At 34.6% G+C, this 13,739-nt stretch overlaps 1 protein-coding gene across 3 annotated transcripts in view; it reads left to right on the top strand.

The window, feature by feature from the left end:
- LOC145284028 (uncharacterized) overlaps positions 1–13,739 on the top strand; it is a 40,962-nt gene that overhangs the window by 20,497 nt on the left and 6,726 nt on the right. For all 3 annotated transcript variants that reach the window (XM_080133118.1, XM_080133119.1, XM_080133120.1), the window contains exon 2: positions 8,611–13,239. In XM_080133118.1, coding sequence (XP_079989244.1) covers positions 8,628–9,953 — 1,326 coding nt within the window. In that variant the 5' untranslated portion in view covers positions 8,611–8,627 and the 3' untranslated portion in view covers positions 9,954–13,239. The remainder of the gene's footprint in view (positions 1–8,610; positions 13,240–13,739) is intronic.

Raw genomic sequence — 13,739 nt, forward strand, 5'->3', positions numbered from 1 at the left:
CATGCATTCTTATTGGACAATCTCAAAATTTTATTTTATCTGATCATTTTTTTTTTAGTTTTTCGTTTTCTAGATTTATAAAATATACTTTTAATGGTCCCATGTATTCTTTAAGCAAAAAATCTTCTTTCTTAAGTCCAACACTAGCATTAGGTCAGTGTTGGCAATTAATGATTATGGATGATACACCCCCACCAAAAAAAAAAAAATTGTTTACCATAACTTTATACAGACTGCACAAAAGCAATAAATAATTCAATGGTCAGGCCAGGAATATCTTCTATTAATATAACTTTCTAGTCAAAAAGTATTTAATACTTTTTCATAATTAAATCAGTCTGATTTAATATAACCAAAATTAATTGGAATAAAATAATTGTTTTAGCATAATTCAAAATAACTTTTATTTGATTTTATAATTTTTGTAAAATATTTTCATTTCGTATTTCCTTTAAACAATATTCTAATATGATTATATTTTGTCCATTATGTAACAACTCCTCCAAATTTTAATTAAATCCATTAAGATATCTAATGCAACTTTAATTCGTGATTGACAATTATGGTTAACTAGCGGGGGTACCTGGCGGTGCCCAGGTGTTTGGAAGTGTAAAAGAAAAAAAAAAGTGTTAGTAGGGAGGGAGGCTCAAACCATGATGTGGTGAGATGAACACGGAATATATATATATATATATATATATATATATATATATATATAGATAACTAATACTGACTGTAATAAGATTAGAAATGATATGTTAGAGTTTGATTACTTAAGATAACAGCAAAAATATTTATTAAAATTTAATTTAAAGAGAACCATGTTGTAGTTAGTAGGGAAGAAATATTGTAATATGTCTCATAAATGAGTTCTTTACTGTTTGATTTTCAAAATATTTGATAAAGTCACGAAAAATGTTGAACAAATGCATTTTCCACTTTGTGGTGTTTTTTATTTTGTATCACATGGATTAAATATAATCCATTTAAACCTTGTTGTAGTCTGTAGGGAAGCAATCTCATAATAATCTGTTCCTCAAATAAAAACATGGACTAAATAATTTAATCCATTCAAACCTTGTTGTAGTCTGTAGGGAAGCAATCTCATAATAATCTGTTCCTCAAATAAAAACATGGACTAAATAATTTAATCCATTCAAACCTTGTTGTAGTCTGTAGGGAAGCAATCTCATAATAATCTGTTCCTCAAATAAAAACATGGACTAAATAATTTAATCCATTCATCCCTGAAAGCCAACCAACATTGCAACATCTTGTAGTCTGTAGGGAAAATAGAAAAATAGAAATTGCACTAACTCTATGCCTGTTTAACCAACTTCTTCCAAAGGAAGATATTCCACGGGAGTATGAAATTCACAAGCGGTCCCCAGTCGCATGTATATCCCTGTTAGGAGAGATGACAGCATTAAGCTTTTGCAACACTTGCAGAGAAACGTCCTCCCATATACGCCACATGGAATTCCCAAATGGGTCATCCAACTGGTACTGACTAGGCTTAATGTTGCTTAACTTTGGTGATCTAGCAAAAACTTATGTATAGGGAAGCAATCCCACAATAATTTGTTCCTCAAATAAAAACATACTGTTGCAAATAAATTCCATATATATATATATATATATATATATATATATATATATATATATAAAAAGAATGTGACCTAGTATTTAAATTGGATTGTGTATTTAAATCAAAATTTAAATAATTTTAGGCTGACGAGATATATTGTTCTTGTTCTTTATATTTCGTCACTGAGGTAAAATAAAAGATGATTCCCACAAGATAGGCTAGTGCAGTAGTAGTTTTGGAACTGTACCCCTCCCCCCCTTTAAAACTTGCAGAGACTTTACCGGCTGGAGATTACGTCAAATCTATTTTTAGACCGGATTGTGAAGCAGAGGAAGGGAGGAGACTGGGGAGTTGTTGCTTCCCCTTTCCCTTTTTTTAACTGGACACTAGCGGAAGTTGCTCTTTTCATTTTGGGTCGCCAACCTGTTAAGAGGTCTCTCTCCTCGTCAGAGGAGGGGGGAGCGACTTCTTCCCCTCATGTGAAAAGGATATGGATATACGAGACACAGACGATGCAACCTTCTCCAGTCATGCGAGAGGATGCGATGAATATACTTCCTCACGAAAGAGACAATGGCTTTTTCCCATCATGCGAAAGAGGTATGGATGTGCTGAACGCACGATGTGATATCTTATCCCTCACGAAAGCGACATATATATAACGCGCGAGCAAGAAAAGAAAACACGTGAGATGGCTATGTGAACTTTTCCACACCGAAGAAAATATCTTGGATTAACTGCGCCGTCGTCGAGTTGCGAAACACCCCAGCAAAAGAAACAAAAAAAGGAAAACAAAAGAAACTTGTGAGTGCAAAGACTTTGATTACCCCCCCCCCGCAAAGGACTTTCGCTCATTTCCATATGCATAGATATACTCCAGATTCCATAACTTTGAATGCACTTCTTTTACATTCGTTAAACTCTTCTTTTTTTCTTAAATAAATCTATTTTTGTATCGTTTGGAAAAAGTGTTTGTTATTTCGTTATTTTCTCGCATTCTTTATTGTGTTCATCCTTGTGTTTCCATCCACTTGCTTTATTATTTTATTTTTGCTGTGTCACATATGCGATATAGAGAAAATACTTGGGTTTTTGCTTTCCCATAAATTCCCTTGTACCTCCCCCTTTTGGGCAACGTGTTACAAACATAAACTGTTTTCATTCTTTTCAGAAATTTCTTATCATACCCCTAAATCCCCACCTTTTATCGCACATGTAACAATATATATATATATATATATATATATATATATATATATATATATATATATAATTATGGCAAACACGTTAAGTATTTTTAAAATTCATCCTAAATGTTTTTCATGATACCTTGTTTAAACTTGTTTTTCTTGTTTTATTTATGTATATGTATTTGTCTCTATTTTCCTGTCTTATTCGTCACCCCCCCCATGCTACAAAGTAAACTAACGATAACAAAAACAAAATGCCGGGTATTATTTTCTCTATTAGATTAGATAAAGTTAGGACTTTATTTAAGTAATATACTTAATATATACTATTACTGCAAGCTTGCCTATATTGAAAATGCTTGCCTCCTGGCTAGCCAATCAAACCATCTAATATAGTTCGTCTTATTTTCAATTATATTCGAAATATAATACAGTGCCATTAGCAAAGAAAAAGTTACCTATGAAAACGAACCTCCGAAATTAAAACCTTGAATAATTATCTAAACTCGAACGTAAATTAATATTAAGCCGACTTTACAAATTGATAAAAGTTAATTATTGGATTTTAATTAATTATAAGGTGAAACTCCAATGATTCAAACTCGATAACGACAAACTTCTACCCATTAATATGGGAGGGGAGATTATCATCAAAAGTGTCCTGAATTGATAACTTAGCACCGGACTTACTACTTAGATATAAATAAGTCACTTGTACCCATTCCCCTCCTCCCCTTTTTCTTTTTAATGGAAAGTAGATAATACAGTGCATGTGTTATCAGCAGCTCCAGTAACTCTCGCTTCTCCTTTTTTGTCCCTTAGTCCTCATTCAATGAGTGATTTTTCTGACAAAGGGTGAAGAAAAAGCTGCTTAAAGGTCGGTAGTACTTGGTGACCAGTAGTCTGAGATGTCGGAAATTTTTCTGTCTCTATGTCTGTCCTTGTGGCCATGTCACTAGTAAGGGTGCTGGAGGTTAGCGTTTTGTCTGGGCTGACGTTATCCGCCTGATAGTCAGGGACCCGAACCTTGGATTAACCACTAAGGAGGCTATCCTATCAGCAGGCGCAAAGTACTGGGATTGCTGTATTGCCATTTGGTGAATGGATCTGGACCATGCAGTAGTCTCTGGTGGGGCCTCTTGATGCCATACTAGTGGGTAATTGTTACGGCTTTACCTTTTCGTGTGCTACAAAAAAAAAATTACCTGTCTTTTTCTCTCTTACTTTCCCTCTCTGTACTGCTCTAACCAAGTATGCCGACCTGTTCCACAAATCCCAAAACCTCAACATGAAATATCTCCAGAATAAAAACTCGAATAAACCTAGAACCCCATCTTCCAACATAGACCCCTACTACCAGGTCTCCTTCTCCAACATCAGGGGTCTATGTTCCAACCTTCCAGAGGGTGAAACCCAATTACAGGAGATGAAACCGAACATATTATTTTTAAAGCGAAACTGGAATAGGGCCGATCACTTCCCTAAATGAGTTCATAATTAACGGATACTCTAACTTAACAGCTAAATCTGACCCCCAAGATCGCCATGGGCATGGAATATGTGCCTACATTAAAAATGGCTTCCCGTGTAGCAGGGATATCTAGAGAACATCCTAATTTACCCTATATGTGCTTCAGGGTTGCACTTTCTAACACCACTGCATTTATATTTGCCCTCTATCGGCCCCACAACAGCGGAGTTACTATCTTTAAGAGAAAATAGACCACATACTGGTTGCACATCCCTCGGCTAACATCCACATCTGTGGTGACTTCAACGTCCATAACGTGGAATGGCTGACCCATTCAAATAAGACAGACGATGAGGGGAGGTTTTGTCATGATTTTGCCATTGCTTATGACCTCACTCAGATTGTTCACGAACCCACCCATGTGCCCGATACACTCGGTCAATATGCAAGCCTCCTAGACCTTTTTCTCTCAACTTCCCCTGAGCTTTGTTCATGTTCCGTTCATTCTCCTCTAGGATCCTCCGACCACTCCGTCATATCAGTTAAGATAAAAACGAAATGTAATAAGTCCCCAGACGTACCCCTGTACCGTACTGTATACCAATACTCTATGGCTGACTGGGATAGCTTCCGTACATTCATATCTGATTTACCTCTGCACTCCATGTTTAAAAAGGAAGTGTCCTCTATAGTATCAGATCTGACCGAATGGTTAATTGTAAGCATAGACCAATTCATACCATCTAAAAATTCCAACAAAAACCCAACAGCCAGCCATGGTTCTCCCCAGAATGTGCTGCTGCTATCGCGCACAGAAATCACTTTTTCCATAGCTACCAACGTAATAGATGCACTGAGACTAAAGCTGCTTTCAGGACTGCCAGCAACCACTGTAAAAGAGTAATAAAAAATGCAGAAAGCTATATGCCCAGTCTGTTAAATCCAAGGTAGCTGATCAGCGGCTTGGTTCCCACTAGAAGCGAGACGGTCACTTTGAAACTTAATATGTGAAGCTTTGAATTCTTGATGAGAAAACCACGGCCGGTCGTGAAGAAATAAAACCATCATGTATTTTTGTAAAACGTCGTCTTGTGTTGTGATTCTACAGAAAGGTAAATTGAATTGTTATTATATGTCTATATGTGTTATAATTATAAATTGTTAATTCTGAGGAAATAAATAAGTAAACTATTCATTGTTAAAAGAATGTGGATAATAAAATATGGGTTAAATGAATTAGATATGTAGGTTGAATTCCTTTGTGAAAACAACAAAAGAAAAAATAGGTTATTGGGAAATCAGGTTCAGAAACGTGCGACTCGCGCATGTCGGTGGCACATGAGTTTGCTCACGTGGCCGGACATGCATGGATTTCTCAATATAGGAAGTGAGAGTTAGTTAGAAGCGGAGAAACTCAGAGAGAGTCTGGAGTTTGAAATTCGAACGTCTAGAAGCGAGACGATCACTTTTAAACTTAATATGTGAAGCTTTGAATTCTTGATGAGAAAACCATGGCTGGTCGTGAAGAAATAAACCCATCATGTGTTTTGATAAAGCTCGTCTTTGTGTTTGTCATTCTTACAAAAAGGTAAAGTGAAAATTGTATTATATGTTTATATATCTGTGTTATAAAATGTCATGACATACACATCTCATATCTGCAATGTGAACTCTACATCTCATATCTACACTAAGACTGTCTACACAAGGTCTGAACACTATCTCCTCACTCTAAGAGCTTCTTATATCAACACTTCTAAGTAATGAACATATTTTTAATATATATGAATCCCTTCATAACACGAACAATCTCTCTTACAACAACATTTCTCTCTCTCTCTAAGATACAACATCACTTGTAATAAGACTCTCTCTCTCTCTCTCTCTCTCTCTCTCTCTCTCTCTCTCTCTCTCTCTCTAAGACTCTTTTAATGAAACCCCACTATATAACACTCTGAGTGGCTTCCAGGCCTTCATAAGTGGTGACCACTGTGTAAAAAAAAAAAAATCAGTGTCTTCATTGGTTTCCACTTTTCTTTCAGTGCATCAGCTTTCTGTCCTCATTTGTAACCAATAGATAATCTACTTTAGTTTTTGCTGCACCAAAGTAATACATAACAAGATTGCTTTTCCTTTTCCTAAAAGAAGTGTTTACAACCAACATGTCTACTGTAAAATCACATAAAATTCTTTCTCTTCATACATTCAATTAAAATCGGCCATAGAAATTATTTTAGTTTTATCAACACTTACTCAAATAATCCAGTCATAAAACTCAAGCTTTGGATCTTCACTCAAACCTCATTGTCGCATATATTTTTTTTACATGGTGTTCACCCCATGACTTCTAAAGAAAGCGTTTGCAGTTCAGGTTATGTAGTTTAAATTGAATGAAAGAATACTAAAAATTATTATGACTAAGAATTTGCATGAATATAATTTATAGATATCTACAAGGAAAAAATCTATAAAAAAATATGACTTCCAAATAAATTCCATATATATATATATATATATATATATATATATATATATATATATATCAGTGTCTTCACTTTTCATCAGTTGGTTTTCAAGCATGTCTCATGTGCTCTTCATTCAACCTTTACACGTTTCTTGGGATAAACTTTCTTCTCATTAACTTTTTTCATGTTTTTTTTTGTGTTTCACAGTTGCTTCACAAGTTCTCAACAGCTTTCTGTCCTTTTTTGTAGCCAATAGATAATCTACTTGAGTTTTTGCTGTATCAAAGTAATACATAACAAGATGGCTTTTCTAAAAAAGAGTGTTTGCAGCCAACATGTCCACTGCAAAACCACATTATAAAATTCTTCCTCTTCATGCATTCCTATCACAGTATCTTTTTGTTTCATGCATGTTCAAAAATCACCAGGGATATTTCCATTAAAATCAGTCATAGAAATTATTTTCATTTCATCAACAATTACTCAAATAAGTCAGTCATAAACATCATGTTTCAGATCTTTATTCAAACCACATTGTGGCATACAAAGAAGATATGACTTCTAAAGAAAGTGTTTGCATTCCAGGTTATGTAGTTTTAATTGAATGAAAGAATACTAAAAATTATTATGATTAAGAATTTGCAATGAATATAATTTCTAGGAAAAAATCTATAAAGAAAATATGACTTCTAAAGATTGGTTGGTTGTTTTTGTTTTACAGCATATCAACCCTTTTCAGGTTATTTAATGCTGAATCCAGTAATTTTGAAGAAAATTTTTTTAATAGAATATATGTTTTTTTTTCAAGTCAGTTTCTATTCAACCCATAGTTGGGACCCTAACAGGTACTACCACTCTGAGGCAGAGTCGACCTGGGAGCAATGGGTTGCTCCACACTCCCCAAAGCCCACAAGCTGGGGTCTCACCATCGGATATAGTTTAAGGTCATATTCAGGACTGACATCTAAAGAATCTGCTATTGTGTTTCCTTTAGCCAACAGGTGTAATAACAGCTATTCATAAACTTCAAATTTTATCCTATAAACCCATAAATAAATGATTTGAAATTGAAGGAAATTTTGATGTATTACTAAATAAAAGAAATTAAAAATAAAATTTGAAACCGTATTCATTTCTGTAGAAAAGAAAAAAAAATTACTTTATCGGACAAATACAATGTTTTCTGTGCAGGAAGTTTTGAAATAAGAATTGATAATTAGGATTCTTCAGACTACTAATTTCATCTTTGATATTATTCTCACGTTTTAGCCAATATAAACCCAGATCTTCATCAGATGTGTTTCGTTAAACTTAATCTGTACAGAATTGTTAATTGACCTTGTATTAAATCCATATATCATTCTATCATCCCTACTGGAAATTGAACTTCAACCTATAGAATAATGTCACTCAGAACTGATTATATCTTAGCACTTACATCAATTGTACTGTGGATCCTGGTAGACTCCTAGAAATTATATTCATTTCAAATTCTTAGTCATAATAATTTTTAGTATATTTATATTTATTTTAGTGTATTTAAATGACATAGTCTGAAACATGGATTTGAACAATGAAACCAAACATGTTGCATTGTTTGTGTTTGTTATTGGAATAGCTGAACAGGTGAGTAGATTGCATTAAAGGGTGAAATTTGTTAGACAATGCTTTTATTTTTCAGATTCATTTTAATGATTCATTGTTTTTTATGTTTTATTAATGAAAGTTTCTTCTCATTCATGGAGACAAAGTATTTCCATGAATGTCTAAAGAATCGAAAGGTTCTTTTAAAATAAAAATGGAACCAGACATAATAGATAAACCTCACTCATTTTTTATTGTATTTTGTGCATCTATTTTTATATTTTATTAACCAAAATTTTTTCTCATTCACAGGTTCTTCTTAAATTAAAATGGAACCAGACACAACAGATAAACCTCATTCTTGTGAGGTTTGTGGCTCATCATTTTCACGTCCATCAAATCTTGAAATCCACATTCGAACTCACACTGGAGAAAAATCTTGGGCTTGTGAAGTGTGCGGCCGATTGTTCGCCACAAAATATGTGCTGAAAATCCACACCCGAAAACATACGGGTGAAAGACCATATTCTTGTGAAATCTGTAATTATTTATTCTCAGAGAAATCAAAGTTGAAGCGACACATGAAAACTCACACGACCGACAAACCATATCCTTGTGAACTTTGTAGCTCAGCATTTTTTGAAAAATCCGATTTAAAAATTCATATGCGAACACATACCGGAGAGAGACCATATCCTTGTGAGATGTGCGACTCGGCATTTTCAAGGTCGTCCGATTTAAAGAAACACACTAGAACACATACTGGTGAAAAGCCATATTCGTGTAAAGTTTGTGGATCGGCATTTTCAGATTCATCACAGTTAAACGTTCATACAAGAACTCACACTGGAGAAAAACCATATTCATGTGAAGTGTGTGGTTCATCATTTGCAAAATCATCAACGTTAAAAACGCATATGATGAGGATACATATCAAAGAGAAACCTTTTTCTTGTGAAATATGTGGCTCTGCATTTTCTGAACGATACCTGTTAACAATGCATCTGCGAACGCACACTGGAGAAACCACGTGTCAGGTTTGTAATTCTTTGTTCTCGACAATCTACGAACTAAAAATACATATGAGACGACATACTGGAGAAAAACCTTACTTATGTGAAATATGTGGTTCCTCATTTCCAATAAGATCCGAACTAAAAATCCACCTGAGAAGACACACTGGGGAAAATCCTCATTCTTGTGAAGTCTGTGGGTCATCATTTTCAAAAGGTTCTCAACTAAAAGTCCATATGCGAAAACACACAGGAGAAAAACCTTATTCTTGTGATGTATGTACCTCTTCATTTTCTGATATTTACCACCTAAAAGTCCACATGGAAATTCACACTGGTGTCAAAGCTTATCCTTGTCAGCTTTGTGGTTCAGCATTTTCAGTCGCGTCAAGTTTAAAAAAACACCTGCAACGACATAGTGGAGAAAAGCCTTATTCATGTAACGTTTGTAGTTTCTCATTTTTAACACCATATCAATTAAAAGTCCACATGCGAACACACACTGGTGAAAAGCCATATTCGTGTGGAGTGTGTTGTTCTTCGTTTACAACAAGATATCAATTGAAAAGTCACATGCAAACTCACATTGGAGAGAACTTGGATGCTGAAGAGAACTTTCCTCTACAAGTAAACCCTGACTAAATATTCGAAATAAAGATTTTGAATGGTTACAAAAGAGAGACATTGTCCTCAGGATCTTTTGGTCTTTGTTCTACAAAGGTTTGGTAGGATGACCTGGCATGAGGACGCTTTCCCTTATGAAGTAAAAAGTCACATGCATACTCACACTAAAAAATGATCTGAAAACGACATAGTCTCTGAAAGAAATAAACATTATACAGATTGTGATAGGAGCAACTGACTTAAAAAAGAATCTTCATAAATACTTAGAAGCAATCCCTGGAAGACCAAGCTGTAACAAAATACAAATAGCAGCTGTAAAAGGAACAGTATCTATTCTTAAAAGAGCCCTCGGATATAAATTTAAATCATAACAGAATCAAGTGTTAGCTCCAGGGGGGAGCCCTTGATCTCTTAAAACTTACTGAAGTAAAATGAATAAAAATAAAGGTGACAGATCGTCAAACATCTAGGAACATGAACCAACACCGATAACATCTAACAGAAAAGTGACAGTGTTCTATGACAAAGCCATACAGGCGGGCAGATACATAAAAGACATTCTAATATGGAACAAGCCCAAAAGAACCACTCATTATTGATGTCACAGTTCCAAATGATTTTGGTGTTAATAGAGCTGAACGGGAAAAGATAACAAAATATCAGGACCTAAAAAATGATCAAACCACAACATGATCTCTGAAAGAAATAAACATTATACCAGTTGTGAAAGGAGAAACTGGTCTTATAAAAAAAAATCTTCATAAATATTTAGAAGCAATTCCTGGAAGACCAAGCTGTAATGAAATACAGATCGTAGCCATAAAGAGAACAATGTCTATTCTTAAAAGAGTCCTTGGATATAAAATTAAATCATAACGGAATCAAGTATTAGCTCCAGGAGGGAGCCTCTTGATCTCTCAAACTTACCAAAGTAAAATAAAAAAAAAAGTAACAGTGTTCTATGACAAAGGCATACGGGCAGGCAGATATATAAAAGACAAGGCTATTAATCCAGACATTGTAATATGAAACAAGCTGAAAAGAACAGTTCATTATCAATGTCACTATCCCAAATGACTATGGCCTTAATAAAGCTGAACTGAAAAAGAAAAAAATATCAAGACCTAAAGAATGCTTTTAGAGACATTAGCATTATACCAGTTGTGATAGGAGAAACTGACCTAATGAAAAATAAAATCTGAAATACTTCAAAACAATCCCCATAAGACTAAGCTGACAAAACAATCCCCATAAGACTCAGCTGACATGAAGATATTCCACGGGAGTATGAAATTCACAAGCGGTCCCCAGTCGCATGTATATCCCTGTTAGGAGAGATGACAGCATTAAGCTTTTGCAACACTTGCAGAGAAACGTCCTCCCATATACGCCACATGGAATTCCCAAATGGGTCATCCAACTGGTACTGACTAGGCTTAATGTTGCTTAACTTTGGTGATCTAGCAAAAACTTATGTATAGGGAAGCAATCCCACAATAATTTGTTCCTCAAATAAAAACATACTGTTGCAAATAAATTCCATATATATATATATATATATATATATAAAAAGAATGTGACCTAGTATTTAAATTGGATTGTGTATTTAAATCAAAATTTAAATAATTTTAGGCTGACAAGATATATCGTTCTTGTTCTTTATATTTCATCACTGAGGTAAAATAAAAGATGATTCCCACAAGATAGGCTAGTGCAGTAGTAGTTTTGGAGCTGTATCCCCCCTTTAAAACTTGCAGAGACTTTACCGGCTGGAGATTATGTCAAGTTTATTTTTAGACTGGATTGTGAAGCAGAGGAAGGGGGAGACTGGAGAGTTGTTGCTTCCCCTTTCCCTTTTTTTAACTGGACACTAGCGGAAGTTGCTGTTAAGAGGTCTCTCTCCTCGTCAGAGGAGGGGGGGGTGACTTCTTCCCCTCATGCGAAAAGGATATGGATATATGAGACACAGACGATGCGACCTTCTCCAGTCATGCGAGAGAATGCAATGAATTTACTTCCTCACGAAAGAGACGATGGCTTTTTCCCATCATGCGAAAGAGGTATGGATGTGCTGAACGCACGATGTGATATCTTATCCCTCACGAAAGCGACAGATATATAACGCGCAAGCAAGAAAAGAAAACACGTGAGATGGCTATGTGAACTTTTCCACACCAACATACTGTTGCAAATAAATTCCACATATATATATATATATATATATATATAATGTGTGATAAAGTGAACAGCATCTATTTTTAAAAGAACCCTTAGATATGAATTCAAATCACAATGAAATCAATTGTTAGCTCCAAGATGAAGACCCTTAATCTCTTAAAACAGACCAAAGTGAAATAATTAAAAAAGAGAGAATTTGGATGCTGCAGAGAATTTTCCCCAACAAGAAAAACCTGATTAAATATTCAAAATAACAAATTTTGAATGGCTACAAAAGAGAGATATTGTCCTTAAGGTTTTTTTTTTATGTTGTCTTTTTATACAGGGGTTTAGTAGGACAACCTGGAATGAAGACACTTTCTCCTACGAATAAATCCTGACAGAAACAGATAACAAGAAATGGAAACAGGAAAGATAATGTAATTAAGTAATCAGTTGGAAAATTGGTGTTTCACTGCTTTACTCACTGAAGGGTCAAAGAGTAGATACGAATATTGATTGAACACTTACATGTGTATTTCCTAAAGAAGTCAAATGTTAGCTCTTTGAAGATTCTCATTGATTTCTGAGAACTTATCCTTTTTGTGGTTAATCATTTCCAGAAAATTAAATATTCATATGTGAATCAATACTTCAGAATAAATATAACCATTTCCCATCATGTGAGATTTACTTGTGTAGTATGTGGATCAGCATTTTAAAAAAGGTTCTGAACTAAAAGTCCACAGCAGAGAAAAACCTTATTCTTGTGAAGTCTGTGGCTCTTCATTTTCTGATATTTACCACCTAAAATCTACATAGAAATCCACAAAGCTTATCCTTGAAAACATTGTCAATCAGCATTTTTCAGGTACATCAAGCTTAAAAAAACACCTGCAATGACATAGTGGAGAAAACCCTTATTCTTATGAAATGTTGCTCTTCATTTACAACAAAATATCAATTTAAAAAGTCACAGGAAAACTTGCATCGGTTAAGAGCAACTGGCCTAATAAAATCTTAAGAAATACTTGGAAACAATCCCTGGAAGACCAAGCTGGCATGAGATACATATAGCAACAATAAAGGGAACAGCATCTGTTCTTTAAAGAGAGATTTTGAATATTTAATCAAGGTTTATTGTAAGGTAAAGTATGATCATACCAGGTTACCTTCGTATCTTTGTACAGGAGTTTAGCTTTAGGGAAACATCAGTAGAAGGTGTATCATTCCTTGTAGGAGTCAATGTGTAGTCAAGCTAAGAGGAATTTATTTCGTCTTTGAATACTCTGGTCAGTGGGAAAATATTCACATGTCCTGACAAACTCCTGAACAAAGAGATTGAAGGCACTCTCTGTTTAGTAAGTATTCAAAATCTCGTCTTTCTTTGAATATTTAGTAGAGATTTTCTTTCTCTCTCCAGCATCTAAGATCATTTCACAAGAATGAGGTTTATCTATAGTATTTTTAATTTGGCATGAGTATACTCCCCTTACAATAAACTCCAACTAAATATTCAAAATATAAGCCCAAATAAATTCCTCTTTGCATGGGTACACAATGGCTCATACGAGGAATGGTGCACCTCTTAATGTTAATCTAAAGAATTTGAATGCCTATTAAAGAGGGATTTGGGAAATTCTTAAT

Source organism: Euprymna scolopes, chromosome 8 (genome assembly GCF_053919585.1).
Source record: "Euprymna scolopes isolate OS-2025 chromosome 8, ASM5391958v1, whole genome shotgun sequence".
Classification (NCBI taxonomy): domain Eukaryota; kingdom Metazoa; phylum Mollusca; class Cephalopoda; order Sepiida; family Sepiolidae; genus Euprymna; species Euprymna scolopes.